General features: G+C 35.1%; 1 protein-coding gene across 2 annotated transcripts in view; it reads right to left on the bottom strand.

Moving 5' to 3' along the window:
- The window catches only part of FANCL (FA complementation group L), a 32,292-nt gene that overhangs the window by 6,788 nt on the left and 5,231 nt on the right, over window positions 1-20,273 (bottom strand). The window contains exons 4-7 of one of the 2 annotated variants that reach the window (XM_075496981.1): window positions 20,063-20,119; window positions 18,180-18,277; window positions 11,416-11,530; window positions 6,483-6,551 (exon numbers count right to left, since the gene is read on the bottom strand). In XM_075496981.1, coding sequence (XP_075353096.1) covers window positions 6,483-6,551; window positions 11,416-11,530; window positions 18,180-18,277; window positions 20,063-20,119 — 339 coding nt within the window. The remainder of the gene's footprint in view (window positions 1-6,482; window positions 6,552-11,415; window positions 11,531-18,179; window positions 18,278-20,062; window positions 20,120-20,273) is intronic. The other variant, XM_075496982.1, reaches the window with a different exon arrangement.

Genomic DNA, 20,273 nt, shown 5'->3' with positions numbered 1-20,273 from the left:
AAATGTTTGGTTCTTAAAGAGGTAATTTTCTATAAATAACACAAAATACATATGGAATGATTTCTTTTAACCTTTAGTAATTATGTTCTTCCTTTCTCACCTGGACAAAAATAAGCAAATTAGATGAACATTCTCAGGTGAAGAAACACGATTTTTATATGTAGAAAGTTTTTATATTTTATGCATACATATTTTAGAAAGAAATGGTGTAGCTTAGAAATAAAATGCTACATTTTTTCCTGCTGTTATTAAATATTAAAGTAGGAAAGCACTTAAGCAGAAAAGTGTGAATACTGCCAATCTCAAAATGTAACGCTTATTATCTTTAAAAGCATTTTGTTACTTTTATAATACCTGAAGTGATATAATAGTGTCAGTCACTTAACCACATCTTAGAGTATAATATCTTCATCTTAAGTACTATTATTTCCAGTATTTTAATAATTTTCACACAGTCCTGAAATGTGATCTTTTGTGCTCTGATGACACTTAAATTAATAGCATAATTTTCTGGTACTTGCAACAGTTGCTTTCCATTTTGATTTTTTACATTTTTCTATATCACATACAGATAAATCCTCTAATAATCATTTTTATCTTTATCTTCTGGGAATTCAAAGGGTTTCACTAGAAAAAAGAAACATCAAGGGATTATAACCCACAGATAAGTTTTAAAATCCAATTAATTTTAATACTAATTGTAATTTTTCAATGATGTTCCTTAAAAAGGTAGTTAAATCTTTTTTTTAATGCACTGTTCATTTGATCTGATTTGCATGCTTCATTGATGTTGCCAGCTGTCTCCTGCTATATACATAAATGCATCTATAGCTATTTAAAATACATCACGTGCTTGTCATGCAAACCATGAAAACTAGAACATGCCTTTATTTGATTAACCAACTCATTTTTGGTCATTGCCCAGCACTTTAGAAAAGACTGCTATCATGCTTTTTTTTTTGTCTACACCAAGAGGGTCGTTGATAATGTCAAACAGCACAAACTCTTTGTTTCTTGGTCACCTTTGTACAAATGCATCAGAATTTCTATGAAATATCTCAAATGTTCTTTGGAAAAGACGACATTCATAATTCAGGATATCACCACTGGCTCCCCTGCCTGTACAAACCACTATAGCAAACCCAAAGTGGTTACTCCAGCCTCTGTATCTGTTAGGATTCCACACTCATCAGGCAAAACATCCATTATAAAAACAAAGAACATTGTGGCAGTTTAATCTTTCACAACGACTTAAAACAAAATGACGATATTTTTAATGTATATATAATTAATTACTGCTTATATAATACATATAAACCTTGCATTTTATTTCTAACTACTGAGGATACTGACATCAGCTGCCCATACGAGTAGTAATGACTAGCTAGCAGAGGTAAGGAAAGACTAGTGCTAGAAGTCACAAAACCTTAATGTGGTTTTTTGTGCAAGGGTTTTTTTCTAACTTGATCGCATACTACATCCCCCTGCCATAGGATCGCTGGCATCTACAGCACTGGCTGGAAGTGATCCCTCTGCAGCTGTGCTCCCCGATCCCCAGGCTGACCTGGCATTACAAAAGTCAGTGCAGAAGGCACTCACTAGCGAGGGCACGGTCCAAGCTGAAACACTGCGTGTGCTTCTGACCAGACCTTCTCAAGTAAACCAACCATAGCTGGGACAAAGGAGTATCTAAGATGAGGAGTGGAGAGTCCACCATTAGACAAGGTCAAAAAAGTTTTACTGGTTTAGCATAAGAGGAGATGTGATTATTAACTAGTATTCTCTTCACTATGGTAGCTGTACAAGATACCTAGAGCTAGGGCTGGTCAAAGGACACATCAAATGTGAATGCATACAAAATCAGCAGCTGGAGCCAGCTTCCTCTCCATGACAGCGCCGAGGTCCTGAGAAAGCCTTACAGTCCCAGGACACCTCATTACTTTCAAGTGGGAGCTTGGTAAGTTTTTGACAGAGATATGCTGCATGATTTAATGATCCTGTTCCCTTCAGCTCTCTATAAGGACCACCACAGCAACTGAGCAGCCCAAAACTATTATTGAGTTTATCATCAAAACGCGTTTTCAGATTAGATGGCCTCATTCCGAGTTTTCGTATGGAAAAATAAGAGACTGAGAAAATGTTAGTTTGGAATACTCAGCTTGAGACCCTTTCATCTGGCTTTAAGAGGACTTTTTATCAGCATCACCTCCCGTGACCATAGTCATAGCTTTAATCACTCAACACTTCTCCAGATTTTTCAAATTTCAAGTTGTCAGTGCAGAAAACAAAGAATACAATTAGTGATGACTTGTGAAAAGGCCTTGTAAGTGACTCTCGGCACAGACAGTTTTCTCTCAACAAAGCATATCTTCAGCCTCAAAGTCCTAGTTATTCAAGGCTCTGTGAGGCAAAAATCTGATATATACTGATACGAGCTATACCAACACAGTCCTTTGGACTGAACACCAATTTAATGCGAGTTTGGAGGGTCGCAATTCTCTGATCTTAACTTCTGAAAAGGTGTTTGTAGAGACTGGGTTAAATTGGTTATTTTACAGGAACACAGACATGTGAACATATCAACTTTGACAATTCCCCAACAGTTTTAGAAAATTTTGATGATTCCCCAGCAGTTTTAGAAAACTTTGACCCAAATGTTACCCTTGTCCTCCATTCATTTCAACCACTGGTAGGAGACGAAGCACTGACTTTGGTCAGTGAAAATCAGATATTCTGGACCTGTCTGTTTCCGAGAGAACCTTCTCTTCAACCAGGAAAAGTCTGGTGTAGTTTTGCAACACTGTTGTTTCCATTTCTATCCTCTGCACTCTCATCTCCAGTTCGTCACTGGTAGCTCCTCGTGCCAATTCTTTCCTTCTTTTTTTACTTTATTCCAATTCAAACACTTTCCCCAGTTTACCCCTACAGCCCATACGCTGTTTCCTTCAATTAAAGGAATAAGAAGGAATGGAAAAAAAGTCACTCTACTCTTGGTTCTTATTTCTAGAGCCATGGAGGCTGGGAAGAATAAAGAGGAAGTCTTGAGTCTGCACCTGCCATAAAATCCATGAAGCCTTTCAGTAACTTTTCAGAAGTGCTGGAATAGCCTATGTGGCTATTCTGCCAGATTTCAAACACCTGCTCCAAATCCTGGATGAACTAAACATTAATCACATGGTAGTAAAAATGTTCTGATTAAGGTAAATAAAGCACAATTTATTAAAATTTATTTTTTAAAAAAGATTAAAATGTGATCTTTAGTCTGAGATTTTTTTGCTAAAATTCTTCCTAACACAAAATTTGCCTATCCAAAATTAAAACAACTGCAAAGGCTCCTAATGGCAAAGGTAAAGTAGCCTAACCTACAGGCGCTGTTACTTGTTTGCCCTTTATGAATTCATAGCGAAAATACAGTTTAATACAGTGAACAGCTGTTGGCTGGAAAAGGGATCACCTCAATAATTTATGATTCTTTAGATTTGTTTGGAAACTGCTTATTTCTCACGAACAGTAGTTTAACAATTTCCCCCCTCCTTAGCACAAATCAATCTGAGACCCAACACTCTGAAATCTTTATAAAGTGCCTTGTCAACCACCTCCATTTTTTGTGTTTATAGATGCATATAAAGCTGGAGTCTGTGAAGCTCCTTTACTAAGAAAAAGCACAATTATGATGTGCTTTTTACTGCGTTTTCATCAAAATAACTGAAGAATAATCTCAGCCATACCACTAGACCTTCTGAATCTTGTATTACTGCTTCATTGTTGGCTGGCTGCATGACCTCATTAGTCATTAATTTCCACTCTCATGACCTTCATGTAGCCAACCAGGTGGGCAGTGGTCAGTATAGAAACAATACCCTGATGTGAGGGCAGCAGAATATAGATGCACTGAAACTGCAGAACCCTGCTTACAGTGGATGCTAAAATGCGGAGACAGCACATTTATCTGGTTATTTAGAAAAAGAATATAACTGAAATAAGTAGATGTTCTTGCACTTGTCATTGAGAAGCACTCTGCATTTATTTGGCACTTATAACACTAGCAGCAGCAGCAGCATTGCCCTTGGTGCTGATTTCTTACTACTCTAAAATGTCTCCTCTGAGCCAGAATACACTGGCTGTTGCTGATCATGCTGTGAGACACCTGCACTGGCTACTAGGCTTGTCATGACGCACAAAACCCTACCATCTTCAGCTTGACATTGTGCAAGTTATAATTATTCATCCAAATGAATATGTCAGAGCAGCAGCAGCAGACCTCTCATCAGAGCAAAAGAAAAATACATCAAAACATTATCAACCCAGCAGGAAGACAGGGACCATAAGGAAAATTACCCATTTTTAATATGGATGCCATAAAGCCATGTCTATTATTATACGGAGGGGGAAAAAAAAAAAAGAAAAAAAAAAAGAAAAAAATCCCAACCACCCAACAACCCCTCAAGTTTAAAGTCCACGAGCACTGAAAAGAACCTGAAATAGGCAACAGCACACACAGGGGGGCAGAAAAAAAAACATCAATTACCTGAAATCTATTTATATTTTCTTTCATAGGAGTTTATATTCTAATAGTGCAAGTGCATAATTTTAGTTAAGCCTTGTCAGTTTTTACGTTAAAGATGACCAACAAATATTAAAATTGAAGACCTACCAGTAGTAAAACTTCATGTTATTTGACTAGAAAATAGGTATAGCATGTTCTTTTTCCCTTTTAGGAACCAGAATTTTCAACCACTTGAGGACCTGCTAAATTCTGCTTCCAGTGGTGTTTCAGCACTATCTAAGCTTAACCCTTATTTTGCCATGGCGTGAAGACTGCTTACTGCAATGATTCCCATGCATTTTGAAAATAAGCACAATTTACACAATTACTACACACATTTTTTTTCCCCAGAAGTGTTAGGGTCATGTCACCCACACAGATAAGGTCAATTGTCAAAAAAGACTGTACAACTAAAAGCATTTCTACCAGCACAATGCACAGGTTGCTGGTATTTGGTTCAGTATTGTAGCAGGCTATCTGCAGCTAGAATTACTATCTCATGATTTCAAAACAGGGTCTTCAGTTACATACAAACAGCTATTGTTCGTGTTTTCAAAGAGTCCATAGGTAATTCCAACTGTAAAAAGATTTTCAGATCTCAAGCATTAGAATGTCATTTTTTGAACATTAGGTTGTAGTGTCAATATTAATATATTCGCTCCCATCTATAACTTGTCAAAGAAGGCTGCTTCATATCATGTTTTTCTAGAACATTTTATTAAAACATAAGTCCAGCTAGTAGCTTTAAAATTACTGACAGTAAACACAGAGAAGCAATGACTGTCAAGGATATTTGAAGTGTTGTTAATTTGAGGCAACATAAATTGCAAGGCTGTAAAATTAATAAAATACTATTAAAAGTATGTATAAAGTTTGAGGTTAGAAACAGTACTTGAAATCCTGCCTGTAGTATATGGAATCCAGTATAATTTAAGGGAAAAACAATATCTGTTTAAATTGTTCCCAACCACACCAGAGAATCAAAAGCTAAAATTACATGTGAAGCTAAATATATTTTTCATTTGCAATGATCCATTCTTGCAGTTATTTCCTCAAGCTCTCATATTAGAGGATCTGAGGTGACACACAGAACCTTGAGCTTTGCAGTCAAAATTATATGCCCGTCTTGAAATCATTCTGATGCAACCTTTCAGCCATGTTCCCTATGTAAATTTAGTACCACAAAGACAGGCTTTATTGATGGGTAGAAATCCTCGCGAGAGTTAGAATTATGAAATGCAATCATTTATGTAAAATCTATTTTCCTGAATTAAATGAAATTAAACATCAACTATTTTCTAGAGGTAATTCAAATTAACTTACATCTAAGTGGTCACATTTAAATCCATTTAATCAAGTACACATGCTCTATTAGGGAAAAAAGATACATGAAATAATGCAAGAGAGACTAAAAAAAGACAGTGGCTCTTGGTTCTTTACATTAACAATATCAGTTAAACTATCAAATCAGAATTCTATTAACTACTTTCCTGTTGTTCTTTTGACTGTAACTGAAAAAGTTTTATTATGTTATGAAAACTGTAGGATAACAAACTGGGGGACTGCCTTTTTTTAATGTCTGTCAACTTTAGAGGGTGCTTCTTTTCTAGAAGCAATCGTTTCTCGTGCATATATTTTCCCAATATCATTCCTAAAGGTATTTCAGCCATATGAACAGCTTAAGAAAAGAACAGCCGGTATAAGTGCAAAGCATACAACATGCAAGGTATAGCTGTATGACGAGGAAAATATTTAAAGCACTATCATAAGGAATACGGAGTTCAGTATTATTACATTTACATAAGCATGTAGAGAAGTAAAATGCACACAGGGAAAAAAGCTGGAGTTAAAAAATAAAGTCCAACCCCTCATTACCATCTACATATTGCATATGTCTCTCAGGTATTAAAAAAACATGCACAGTACAGCAGTTTACCTGTGGCATCCAAGAAATAGCAAACTGAACAGGAAAATCCACAAGGCAATCCGGTGGTTCTGTTGGGTACTAAGGGAGGGAAAGAAAATACAGTTTTTCTTTTCTTTCTTTCTTTTTTTTTTTTTTTTTTAAGTGATTTAAAATCAGACTGATACTCAGCTGCCAAATTTGATAATGAAATATGAGCACTTCAAGCATCTTGAGAACTTGGCTCTTAGAGGAAACAGTATGTAAAGCATTTTCAGAAATAGTTATGAATGTTAATTATCATTTAAAGAAGAAATCTGCATGTAAACAGTTTTTACATATCAGTTTTTAAGTAAAGGCAGGAGAATCAGAGTTTTCTGTATTCAGAAAGACACATTAAAAAAGAACTTAAGACAAAAATCATCAGATATTTAAAAAAAATTCTCCTCAATTACCTGTACTGGATAGGAAAGTTTTTAAAAAAAAAAAAAAAACAACCACCAAACAAAAAAACAAACAAAAACAAACCACAACCCTTTCACGAGTCAAGAACTAATTTTCATTTAAACTAGAATATTTGCTCTGATTGGCAATATTTTTTGTTTTGAAACTGAAAGTAATCAAAGTACTTAACTATTTAGGAAAGAGATGAATGAACCATACACCCAAGATTAAAACAACTCCCTACCCCCTGCCCCAAAATAAAAGGTATCAATGAGGAAAAGAAAAAAATAGCTGTATTAAGAAAACTGAAGCTATAAGAGGTTTGATAACTCCAAAAATAACCACTATGCAATTCATTACACTAGTAAATCTGTTGCTGTTCAGCATCCAATGTGAAATCTGTGGAAAAAAAAAAGGTATTTTCTGAAAAATAAAGTAGCAAAGGAAAGAAACATCTAATTACAAATAAACTGTGTCCTTTCTAAGAGCACCTATCCAAAATTTTCTTCACCTGAGAAGCTGCCTCCTTTAGTCCTATGCAACCTTTCAAATTCTACCAATGATGTACACAGCAGTTTTATAGAAATTGTATTAGTATTGCATCAACTGCCAACACAAGAAAATGTTACAGAGAATCTTATCTGGGGAGACCTATGAAAAAAAGTCCCAGCTTCCTCACAGAATTAGAGTTAAGACAAAGGGGCGAAGTTTAGCTGTGCTGCTTCCCATAACCATTCTCCATCCAAAGCAAATCTCTAGACATAGACGCTGTCCTTATTTAACAGACATCTGGCAATCAAGTTATCACAAATTTTTAAATGTGTCTTTATTTTATGTAAAATGTAATTCTATAATAATTAGCTTCCAATTGTTCTCTATGGCAAAGAGCAAAAAAGAGACATAGCTTCCTAGAGTATGCATTCTTCATTGCTTTGGTTCTAATAATAATCCAGTGGATTTATGGATTTCACAGAAATTTGTTTCAACTTGCTTTTTAATTTGCCTTCATTTGTGGTTTCTGTTAGGTATCCACTTTCTGAAGACAACTCCTACAACTTGAATATCTTGTGCTTTACCACTTTATCAAACTGGTGGCAGACAAGTTAAATAACAGTGACAGAGCAAGAGAAGCGAGACAACTAATTTGGACAGGAGGCGGTTACAATTTAGAAATGCATATCCACAAAAGCTCTTACAGTTTCTTTTATCGTAGTGTTACTGTTCTTGTATTGTAGGCATTGTAGTGTTAGTGTTTCTGTATTGGAGGTATTATTTTTCATGAAATACTTCAATGCTTGCATAGAAATAAACTTGTTTTCTATGTATAAAAGTATGCCTAGAACAAACTAAGTCAGAACAATTTTTTCCGTAGGACTGGTTTTAGGACTACCTCATTTCAATCCCAGCCGCGCCAGCCAATTATGTGTTCACTTTCTTGGTAAGTAAATTCATTTTATGCAGTCTTTTGTAGGGTGCCTTTGAACAAGTGCTTGCAAACAGATTCTACTTTATATTACTTAAAAAAACCTACAGCACTTTTCCCCTGCATTTTTAGTCAAATTTTCTTTAAGAGCACAGTATTGTACTGTGCACCAGATAATTGCCAAGAACTATGCAACAATGATTCTGTACATATGTACATGATGTTTTTAGACCTCGCAGAGCAAAATGCTATATAAAATAAGGCGAGTGATTCCCCAGGAGATAGTATTTTAAATGACATGCGCTGGTACAGTATATGACATCATATGTTATTACCATTACATTCAAATGTATATGTCAGAAATCATCCTATTACTCTTTAGAACAATTTAAACAATTATTAAACAAAATATTTATACTGTATTTTTGAGCATGCAGCTAACTTTATCTAGAAAAAGTATTTTCATAACCCTTGCCAAATCATTCAGATAATTACCAAAGCACCTTGATTACCACGTGGCATGCAAATTCTTGCAGTGGCCTATTTGAATTCTTGGGCTCTGAAATGGCAAGCACCCAACCCACTTCTCATGCAATACAAAATGAAATCTGATAAATAAACCCCAACGCGTTTTGTTTTATACTTGCAAAAATTCATGCTTTGTTTTCAAAACTTCTCTAGTCATTTATTTAACTTGTGAATGGATAAAGATTTCTGGACCAGGCATTTTCAACCAAATAAATCAGAAAACTATTTCACAAAATGTGATCTGAGCATTAAACAATATATCCTCTTCTGAGGCTTAAGCCCAATCATTTACAAAAGTCAAACCTGTGTAGCACATGATTTGGCTAACATACCTAACTATATGACATGACCATTCTCAATTCTTCCAGGTTTAAAGTTGATCGCCCCGAGTTTCCCAGACACTTCACAAATGTGGTTTATAGAGAGCAAGTGTTTTGAAGGACAGTTCCTAACACAAAGCACATTAAGACAAGGATAACAGGTGGAAACATTTGACAACGCATTAAAGTCCTCAAAACACATCCAAACCCTTAAGAATGACAGCAAAGGAATATTTAAGGGATTATCTCAATACACATGATAACCTTATGAAAAAGAATTTCCTAAATCATTTATTGAAGAGTTTCTTCCTGAAAACATTGTTGGCGGGCTTATAAACTCATTTCACTGCATGGCATCCATGAGGACAAGGCTGAGCAAACCCATCTGCCAGAATACAGACAAGAGCCAGCAATATATGCTGGGGAGGAGAGGTTTAGCTCGCATACTAACCTGAATCAAAGAAACAGCGTAACAAAAATAAGCATACTTTTATTAAAGCAGGTTATCAAAAGAAATCCTTTCAAAAAATACTTCAAAGTCTTTCCAAATGTATTAGATATATATATGAAGGAAAATCAAATCCTCATATTACCAAAACCATGTTTCACATATAAATTTTCTCTTGTGGCAAGTTTAAATGTCAGACATGGTTTAAAAAGGACAAGCAATTGATCCTTCATCATAACAATCACTCAAAAAACAAAAAAAAACCCAAACAAACAAACAAAAAGATTGATGATTACTTGTAACAACAGACAAGTTGGATAATCTAGTCTCTTTATTACACTATATCCTTAGTTGTTGGAATTTCTTCTGCTATTAGGAGTCTCAACTTCAGATATTTTATTACTATAAAGAAAATACACCAATTTTTACAAGAACAGCAAATGGTAATCTCTATTCCCCTTACAGTACAGTGGTAAGTTAAGGCTAAACAGAACCAGCCAATGCGTAAGTGTAATAGTGTTTGACCATGGCAGCTGCTTGGTAAAAATAGGTATTGCACTGTATTTTTTTCCGCATGTTTATACCTCCAAATAGTTAAAATACTTTACTTCAGTTGCCATAAAATCAAGAAAAAACTTAGGGGCAACAGGCTGCACTTAATTTCTTGTGTCATACTAAGTATGCGATAGCAGGTCCCTTATAAACAATGACAATACAGTCTGGTTACTCTCTTCGCAAGTTAAATAGACCATAATTGTACTTCCTGATCTATTTTTTTCATCAATGTATTTAATAACGGACTGACTAGCAAATTAATTATGCATTCATTACTCTGTTCATGTAGGATAGTTTTACTCTTTTTTTTTTAAATCCACTTTAGCAACCTCAATTCTCAAACAGTACTTTTTCGACAGGCTCCTTTTTCCTCACTAAGGTAAAATTAGCGTGTCTTCTGTAAAACTAAAAAACTCCTGGTGTTTAAAGGATGTCTGTGAAGGAGAAATTTAATCTTACAATACCGTGCCCATTCCTCATCCCTTCAAGACTGTTACTCCAGATGATGGACCGAGGATAGTCCCAAACAACAACGTTTAGACCTTTTGGATCCACTTTTTCCCCTAGACTGATTTTCTGAAGACAACAGCTATTAATGTACAATTGTCACCATACAGCCTGGACATTCATAGTTTCTGATAAGAGATTTATGCCTTGAAATGCGAAATTCTAAGAAGAAACATTGCAATTTGAGTTCAGTTCTAAGTAGCAGGAAGAATTAAAGTTTTTCTGCCTCCACACACGCCATGGGTTTGCTTTGCAAGCACTGTCAAAAGCAGCCAATTATTTAGACTAAAAATAAATATTTTTTTTAACATAAGGAACTCACTTCTGTAGTCAGTTTTTCATAAATCTTTGTATCTATAGCTTTAACAGTAAGACTTGCTAAAGAAGCAACCCAACATCCTCTAATTCTTGTTATACGCATAGTATCTGGATGGAGTGATAATGAATGAAAGTCTCCCGGGTGGCTTTGTCTGATTCCAGTAAAATAATTGCAATATCATAAAGTGTTTCTCATGTGATGCACAGTTTCATATGAAAAGATTCTTACAGATAACCATAATGCAATATTAATTTTAAACGTAAAGTCTGAAAACTCTCTATAAAAAAATTTCTCAAAACACCCCCCCCATTATCTTGCAGAACAGGCATACAAACAAACCAACTCTCTAAAATCCTCATGAATTAAGAAAAATCCATTTATTTCAAGGAAGCCTTAAAATATTTTCTCCCACTTAAATTCACCTTTGCATTTAACTTCAGAGCGATGAGATGCTGTCGACCAGAAGAGTCTTCAGCTTTTAGCTTGATTGCGGTAAGACCAGTATCCACATACGCGACTCTGAAAGAGAAAAGAAAACTCTAACAGCATTGTAAGAAGTACAGTTTGAAATGTCTGCAATACTCTTATTAGTCTGTTACAAATATTAATCAGAGGAAGCCCTATATGCCAACCATTTCTGCTGTTCTAGATTTACTGCTGTTAATACACCAGTCTACTGCTTAATGCAGTCATATATCTTTGGGTTATTTACGGTGTGTGTCAAGGCTCATGCTGTGGTCAGTGAGCACCGTGTTTCAGTTTTCCATCACTGGAACCTTTGACACACACAGCATGTTCCTGTCAGCCTCTACTTATGTACACATTAAACTTCCTGTCAAATCTTTGATCCATTTCTGCAGTTTCTTACTGTATGAGACTTTTATGCTCTTGATTTGCTTTTCTCTTCAATGAAGCTCTCTTTTATTATCAATACTATTATTGTGGAAAATTCAGTGGATATTGGTTCATATTCTGAAATTGATTTTCTGCAGAAAATAGTACCCAAACAGGTACAAAATGAGTTATTTATGATGATTTGCCTTCATTTCATGACAGTTTTACACGGAATACGTGCACCCAAGCAAGTAGCAAGTACATACTAAATGTAAATAAGTTTTAAAACTTCTGACATAATCACGGACTCTTTGCTTAAGATGTCACTGATTTGTGCTTCCCACAACAATGAAGATGAATACAATTGTAAAATACGTTGGTTTTTAGAAATATGTACTGCTGAGTAGCTTCAACAACTGCCAGAAAGGTTTAAACTTCTCCATATATTTACCAGTGAACTGGGCATGTGGACATTTTGGCATTTTTACTATGTCATTCTTGTGTAAAGATAAAAAGCAGTCCAAGATTATTGTACAGCTTATCACCTAGACTGACGGAAAGCCCTATCAGAGCTCAAAGAAAACATCTGCTTGCTGCCCTAAATAACATTGGGTTTTTTTAAACCATTACATACTAGCACAGTCACTTGAGCCAGCATGCTGGTCAAAATGGTTCCGTTTCAAGTGAAACTGGCAACAGAGGTGTAGAAGCCTGTACAAGAAAAAAGCAGACATACACCAAAGGGTGTGCACATTCCTAGGAAGGATGTGAAAAGAAGAAAAGAAAATGATCTACATAAATGACATAGCCTCAATATGAGGAAACTGAAAAACACAGATGGAAAAAGCAGTAGTGGTAGTAAGTAGGGAGAGATATATTATTTCATGTTTAATGATGATTAACTTTAATGCAATATTAACTAGCCCTACAGATTCCTGGGAGTATTTTGACACTCCTTTCTCCACAACAGTTGAAAGAAATCCAAGTCTTGATAAAAGTGTAATTCAACTATAGCCATTTAAACTCGATTTATTTAGAGAGAATTAGAGCATTCTTCCTCTAACTGGAAAAAAAAACATTACTCCTGCTTTGTTCCAGCTTTACCTCAAAATTATATCACAAAGTTTTATACAGATAAGAAACTACCTATAGCACACCCCTCCATCTACTGTTGCCTGGGGTGTGGAAATCCTAAACCAGCTGCTAAGGCACAGAACGGTTACTGCAATAAAATATATAGCAGTGTCCAAAACAAAGCACAACTGGTGCCTGCACCAATGCACTGTGAGGTTAGATAGCAAAAGAGAACAGAAAAATTAAAGGGATGCTGTCAAGGCGTTTAGGATTTAAGATTATCTGTTCTGACAATCATCTTGTTTGGACCACTTCACTCTCGAGGTGCCAGAAAAGTATGGATTATTTTAGTTTATAAGCAAATATTTTTGCAGTTCCTTACTCTATAGTGGGTGGGAGGGAACAAGATTAAAAAATTGTTTTTATTTCTTGGATAACAATGGACATACATATCTTAAAATTTATTTCTGAAATCCTTAAGGATTCAGTACTTTTACAATTAGTTTACAACCTGACAGCCTCTAAAATAAACATATATACCCGTGTGCGCCTATTTATATATTAAAATATAAGTATATACACACCATTACATTAAAAATATAGTGACAATATGATTATGTTCAATCATATTTGTAAAGAACCTTCACATTTTTTATTGACAGTGTAAATTAGGCAAACTTAAAAAAAAATTTAAGCACTTGGAAAAGGTGCTAAGAGCACCAATAATGGCTACCTGTTTAATTATGTATAGAGGGATATATCACAAAATGATTTTCAAGTTCTGTCTGTTATTCAATTTTTAACATATTTTTAGTTTTAGAATTCATATTTAAGTATCTTGTAAAGCCAGTTTAAAATGTGATTTTCACTGAGCCTGGAGATAACAGAAAAAAAACTGTAAAAAAAATGCAGATCATCACCGTTACGAAGCACCGCTACCATCCAGACCAACCTGGGAATTCTTAGGACTTTTATTTAATTTTGACTTCAACAACTAGCTGCTAGTAGAAGACAACTATTCAAGGTAAGCCACACAGCAGCTTTTAAATATTATTCATTACAAACCATGTACTTAGAGGTTTTCTAGTAAAATGTTCTCTTCCCTTTCAAGCTTTTTCCAAACAGGAACACCAAGGAATAAAAAACTACTCAGACAAGGGGCATACAGGGTTGAAGAACGCCCAGAATGAAAATTCATAGCTAGCCTTCCTTCTTCTCAACAGAATGTAAAAACAGTAAACTGTCCCTGGGGAATGAAGGAGGATTCAATTTTCCATTTAGGATAGAAAAAAGGAACTCAGTAGCTTTGTGGCTACCTGTTCTGTAACATCACTCAACCATTCTTTGGATAAGTAGAGATGTAAGGGTCAGTTCTGTAGGACTGGAGAAAGTTGGACAGCGCTGTAAAAGTCCTATGAACTTCTTCATATGACTCTATAATCAAATAAGGAATTGCTTACATAGGTGATATTTCAGTTATGTAAACCTTTATTCCTCTGTAGGCTCCATCATTTTATCACATAGAAAAAAGTGGAATGACCACAAAGATGGAAAGCCTCAGTTAAATCTCTGAAGTACTGTAATTCAGCATAACACACACACAAGTGATTGAGAGCACACGACAAGGCAGGATTCCCTTGGAAATGGGGAAGGCAAGAGGAGAAGATACTTTCTATGAAAAAACCTGGCAAGCATCAAGCAGAAATGCATTGAGACTTGAGAGATCATGACTCACACCATGGACTTAAGAGATACTAGCAACCTTTATGAATCCACATGAGGATGATTAAGAGTCCTACAAATGCTTTATAGTCAATAATTTACCTTCCCAAGACGTTGTCATAGAATCAACTAGCGAGATTATGAGATAGCATTAGAAGAGCCTTTCCTATAGCTTAATACTACTACATGTGTACTCTCTCCCACCTCAGCTGATGAGGTTTGTGCTGGTACTTTTCCATGTTCTTAAAATGAAGGAAGTATCCTCCTTTGAACTCCTCAGCTGTTAGGACAGCACTTAGTGTGGGAAATTTGGTACAATTTTATAACTTGTTGAACTGTGACTTTTGTGTACAAGTATTTGAACATGAAAGCATATTCACCCTCCCCCACAGCTAAATTAGGTCAAAGAATCAACTTTCCTCTGTCACACAGAAAGTGATTATATCTAATCACAGCAGCCTGCCCATTTGCAATCCTCATTACTGTGTGTACTTTCAGTGGTTTAGGAGGAAAGAGGTGCAAGATTATTGCAGATAATGTCTTCAATTTGTTTCTGAGAAACTTCACATATTCCTTAGATAAAAGCCATTAGAACACACTAAGTTTGTGCCATACCTGAGAGCTTCTTAACTCACTTTGGAGGTAAAGGAACCATAGCCTATTGCTTTGATTCTCTTTCAAACAAATCAGTTGGATTTGGATGCAGTCAGCTTCCAGCATGATCCAAAACTCACTAGGAAAAAGTAAATCTAGAGTCCACAACAAGCCAGTTCTTTTCTAAGAAAAATCCTGATAAACAAAGCTGGAGGCTTCTCAAGGTGTGACCAGTGACTGATCCTTACTGCCAGTACAAAATGCAGGCTTAGTTTTGTGCTGAAAAACCATACCAGGATGTTTTGAACTAACATGCAAATATGCATCACCTGCAACTCAAAATCCATCTAGGTTAAGAGATCTGCTTCGTAGTTCATTATATTGTTAAAAGCACACTAAAATTAGAGGTGTAACTTACTAATGTACTTCAAATGCCTCTCTAGGTTATTCTCCTTCCAACTCATAGTAAACCAGATACAAAACCCCTATGTACAGCCTAGCCCTTTGATTAATGGTTGACTTCCCCAACCAAAAAACCCAGTCAAACAGAGACCTTGTCTGTAACATAAGTCAATCAAGAGGTGTATGTTTACTGAATGACATGACTACACTGGACCAAAGGACAGCTTAAGTTGTGTGTCTACATGAAGACCATCTTTGCCTACAAAACCAGGTCAAATTCTGCCCTAGAAGCATGCTCTCCGATAAAACACTGATGTGCTTTTTACTAATAAATCACTGGATGTTTTGTATGTACAGCAAGTCAGAAGAAATATTAGTTTTGAGATAAGCTACTAAATTGTATTTTCAAAGTGTATTTTTAGTATATTTAGCTATATACTATATTTATATCTCAAATTATAAATATAGTACATTTTATATATCTATATCTTTAAAGTATTTTTATTGTATGCCAGTGTCTGTTTTGCTGGCATGAGCTTTTTGAAGGTTTTGTTTTGTTTTTCATTTTGGGAGAGCAGGCATGATTCGAAATTCATTTCCCATGTGTTTAGGAAATTTTAACTAATATTCTCAGACCTGAGCCCGAGAAATGTTAATAGAGTATGTCATCAGCTGGCACAACTACATACTTAACAATGGAAATCACTGAAAAAACTTCAGCTGATTTAACAAGGATGTTTTAAATCTTTAAATAAAAGTGGGCCTTCAAAGCAAATTCCTACTTAATGTTAATCACGTTATTTACTTATATACAAATAAGGTGAGAAAACTCAAAACTATTCTTAAACTCAAGACTTCTTTATTTCATTTAGCAAAATAAACACTTGTTAAAGTTAAATTACCATCCAAGACTAAGGTAAAAGTAGATTTGTCTTGTTGAAAACTGCAAATGTAAACTTTTTTTTTTAACTTTCATTTTACTGAAACTAAAAAGTAGCTTCTCATTCAAAACTCTTCAACATCCTACAAAATCTTTCATCTTAACCCCTTGAGAGAAGACATTGTGAGATTAATGGCATATTATTAGTTAAAGACAGCCTTCAAATATATTTCCTTAATGCCTCCCTACACAGAAACAACTACCTTCTTCAACCCCATAAAGGTCTCCTGGAGGTTCTAGGGGAAAGGATAGAAATCAGTCCATTCCAGGCTCTCTGCTGGAGGAGTAAAAGACTCAGTATCTGAGAACTTGCCAGTGGTGGCCCATGTAATAGCAGTTAAAGCCTTTCAAGTAAAAGTCTGCAAAACAGGAAGCTTTGCAGATTTCTGAAAAATTTCCACATGGACCTTGTGTACTTGATCACAACTGTGTGTTCCTTCAGGTTTCTATGGAGGTATGAGGAGAATAACCTTGTTTTCCTCTGTAGGAGGATGAAATTAAATTTGTTCTGTGAGCTAATCTGAGAGTATACGGGACTCTGAATAATATAATCTGTTTCCACTCATTCAAGACCCTAACGAGAAGGCACCCAGAGGCAGCTATGTGTACACTTCATTCCTCAACAAAGTCAAATATCCTTTCCTAATGTGACATTCTTTCCCATAATATTAAACCAACCATTTTATTTGGGGTGAAAAGATTCACTTCTAGTTCTCCTTCCCCCAGAAGACGACCTGAATTGTCACTTCTTGTTCCACAGATACTCAATTTATAGTACAGCATGTACATGAAACCACGTTCTTGGGTGCACTGAGCCTCCATCCTCAGGTGACACAGTTTATACTCTCCTTCTGCGGTAACCAATATTTTTCCCACTTGGAAATGCCCTCCTGCTCCCCCAAACATTGTCTGCTTGCACAGTTTTTGGAGACTAAGGAATGCTTTTCAATAGCCCTCATCTCTGTTTGAACCCATCTGGGCAGCAAAAAATATATATAAGTTTCTCTCTGTCAGTCTCGCAAAGAGCTGGCTGTTTAGAAGTTCTGGATTTACAGCTTTCCAAATTCTCCCCTCCACTCACATTTTTTTTTTTTTTTCTAGATTTACCTTTTTGCGGATTAACTATGTTATTCCTTTGTCTAAGGAGATCCTTGTGCTATGGAGCGCAAGATAGAGCTGTTCTTTAAAAATAACTATCCTAGTTCTAAAAAATGTACGAACTGTTTATGAAAGCATAAAGGTACACGATGACCAACCATAGCATACGGGAATAGTCAAAAAAAGCTGTATGAAGTAGGGAAAAGAAGGAAGAAAAAGGAAAACTATAAAAGTTATTAAATATGTTTACTATGCCAATAGTTTATAGGTCAAAGAAGAATTGATTTCTTAGTAGCAGCATCTCACCTTTCAGCTCAGTTATTTGAGACTGAAAATATAGTTGATAGAGGTTTGTTGGTTTTTTTTAAATTAAAAACAAAGCAGCAGAGTTTTTAAAGCAAAACCAGTTTCTGAACAGGGTAAATTAACTGAACAAGTACATTTGATATGTTCAACTCACAAATATAAAAGAAGAACAGATATTCTAAAGATAACGTCTCTTAAGAAATAAAATACACATACTTATTCCAACCCAATATTTCTAGATCTCTGACAAGACAGGAGTAGTATTCTGGTGGCCGTGGTATATGCAGGTCTTGTGTATTCTTTAAAGCAATTTCCTGTTTAAAAGAACATGAAAAACATCATTAAGAGAGATTTCAATATTTTTGCATCTATTTAGTCATGTGATTTTTGCAATTCATTCAAAAATATTAAGCCTATGTAAAATTAACTGTACACTGCATTTGTTTTGTTATAGCCTCCAGCTAAAGCAGACAAAGAAGCTGTTTGGTAAATTACTTCAGATACTGGTAATGAAAACATCTGCAATTTAAAAAAACCCTGCAGATGTTGACAACATAGTCTTCAGATGCAAATATCAATTGTGCCTCTTTTTCAGCTAATAAATTTGAAGTCAAGCATCTTGACTGAAAGAACATTTCAAAAGAAGGTTCTATTAAGCCCACAGCTGTCTCCTGGGCTCCACAGCCACAAAAGACAACACATACATGAAATCCCTCGTATCATTTTTAAGTAGGTATATACAACTTTAAATAGCAATCAAAAAAAAAAAAAAAAAAAAAAAAAATCTCAATTTTAACATCATAGGATCCCAGAGAGAAAGTTTTGGTACAGACACTTGGTACAGACACAGCCTCAAAAAGAAATGTTTATCAAAAAGGTAATGCCATGTTACAGAGCAAAACCAAACCAAACCATATGTTCCACATTCGTGTTGTGCTACTTGTTCTTGAAAAGTATACTTAAGTTAAAATTATCCTTACAGGACAAATAAATAAATAAATGACATTTATAATAAAATTATTAACAATCAAAAATAAAATAAATTTAAATAAAAGAAATCATAAATAGAATTAATAACAAAATCAGTATAACAATCATTTCTGCCCAGTTCTCCTGCAGTGTCTTCTGTTGTTTTTACTATCTGCACTGAGGATCACTGTTTTACTCCTTTGAATGAATTATATTTTCATTGCATTCTCATTTTCTGAGTGTTTGTGTATCCAGGTAAATAGACTGGAATAACTATTGCAAAATATTCCAAAATAGCCACATGCAGACATTCTTATTCAGTCCTATTCCAAGCACCTTTGCCTGGTTTAGTGTACTCCAGTTTGGCAGGGATTGAACCAATACTGAGGGAAGGCATTCCCAGCGTAGACCATTTCTGTTGTTGTTTTGAAGAACACTTACTGTGGTTTCTCTCTAAGTTAAGTAGGTTGTATGCAAGTATTCTTTGGCAAGAATGCTCATTGAATAATGTTTTACTAACAGACAAGAAACTGACAGTTTCGTGTTGTTAACTAAAGACTTTGCTATTCTTCAATCCAGATTAGAAAAAAATTTAAAAAAAGAATAAACAGCAGTCTGAACTATTAAAAAAAAAAAAGCTTTCTGCATTTATTGGCCAAGTTGTCACACAGGTGAAAGCACCTTCAGCAATGCACTGACTGTATAATCCTTTGTATGATTATAAGCCTTCTTTACCATCTGGACAATACCAGGAATTCCAAGAAAATCATTGTAAAGAGGATGGCTCTATACTGAGATCCCTTGTTGGGATTTTAATTTTAGTTAAAGTATTAACTAACTAGTTAACACACTTTAGTTAACACACTAAGTGTTAACTAAAAATTTTAGTTAATTTTTCTATAACACTCCAATTTCCAAAGAGTACAGTCACTTAAAATCCTAAAGGATATTTACACAAATATTACATGAACAGCATACATACAAAATCACCTCTTAAAAAAACAAACAACAACAAAAACCAACCACCAAAACATAAATCCATCTATCAAACAGTAAACTGTAAAAAACTGAAAGTGAAAACCAAAGCTATAAGAACATCCCATCTTCCACATATATATTCTGTCACTTACCAAAACAGTTTTCAGCTCCACCATAAAACTGACAAGATCTGGACAGCTGTGCAACCTCTGGAGGGAACACAGTATCAGTTCTTTTCTTCAACTCATAACTTTTAGTGGCAAACAATTTCAGCCTAACTATCTATTTTTCTAGTATTGTCAAACCAACTAACATAAAAAATCCCAACTGTATACCATGTTTAATTATTTCAATTACAGAACA

The sequence above is a fragment of the Mycteria americana genome, chromosome 3 (genome assembly GCF_035582795.1).
Source record: "Mycteria americana isolate JAX WOST 10 ecotype Jacksonville Zoo and Gardens chromosome 3, USCA_MyAme_1.0, whole genome shotgun sequence".
Lineage (NCBI taxonomy): Eukaryota > Metazoa > Chordata > Aves > Ciconiiformes > Ciconiidae > Mycteria > Mycteria americana.
The sequence above is the reverse complement of the archived record's forward strand: the minus strand, read 5'-3'. Positions and strand labels throughout refer to the sequence as shown.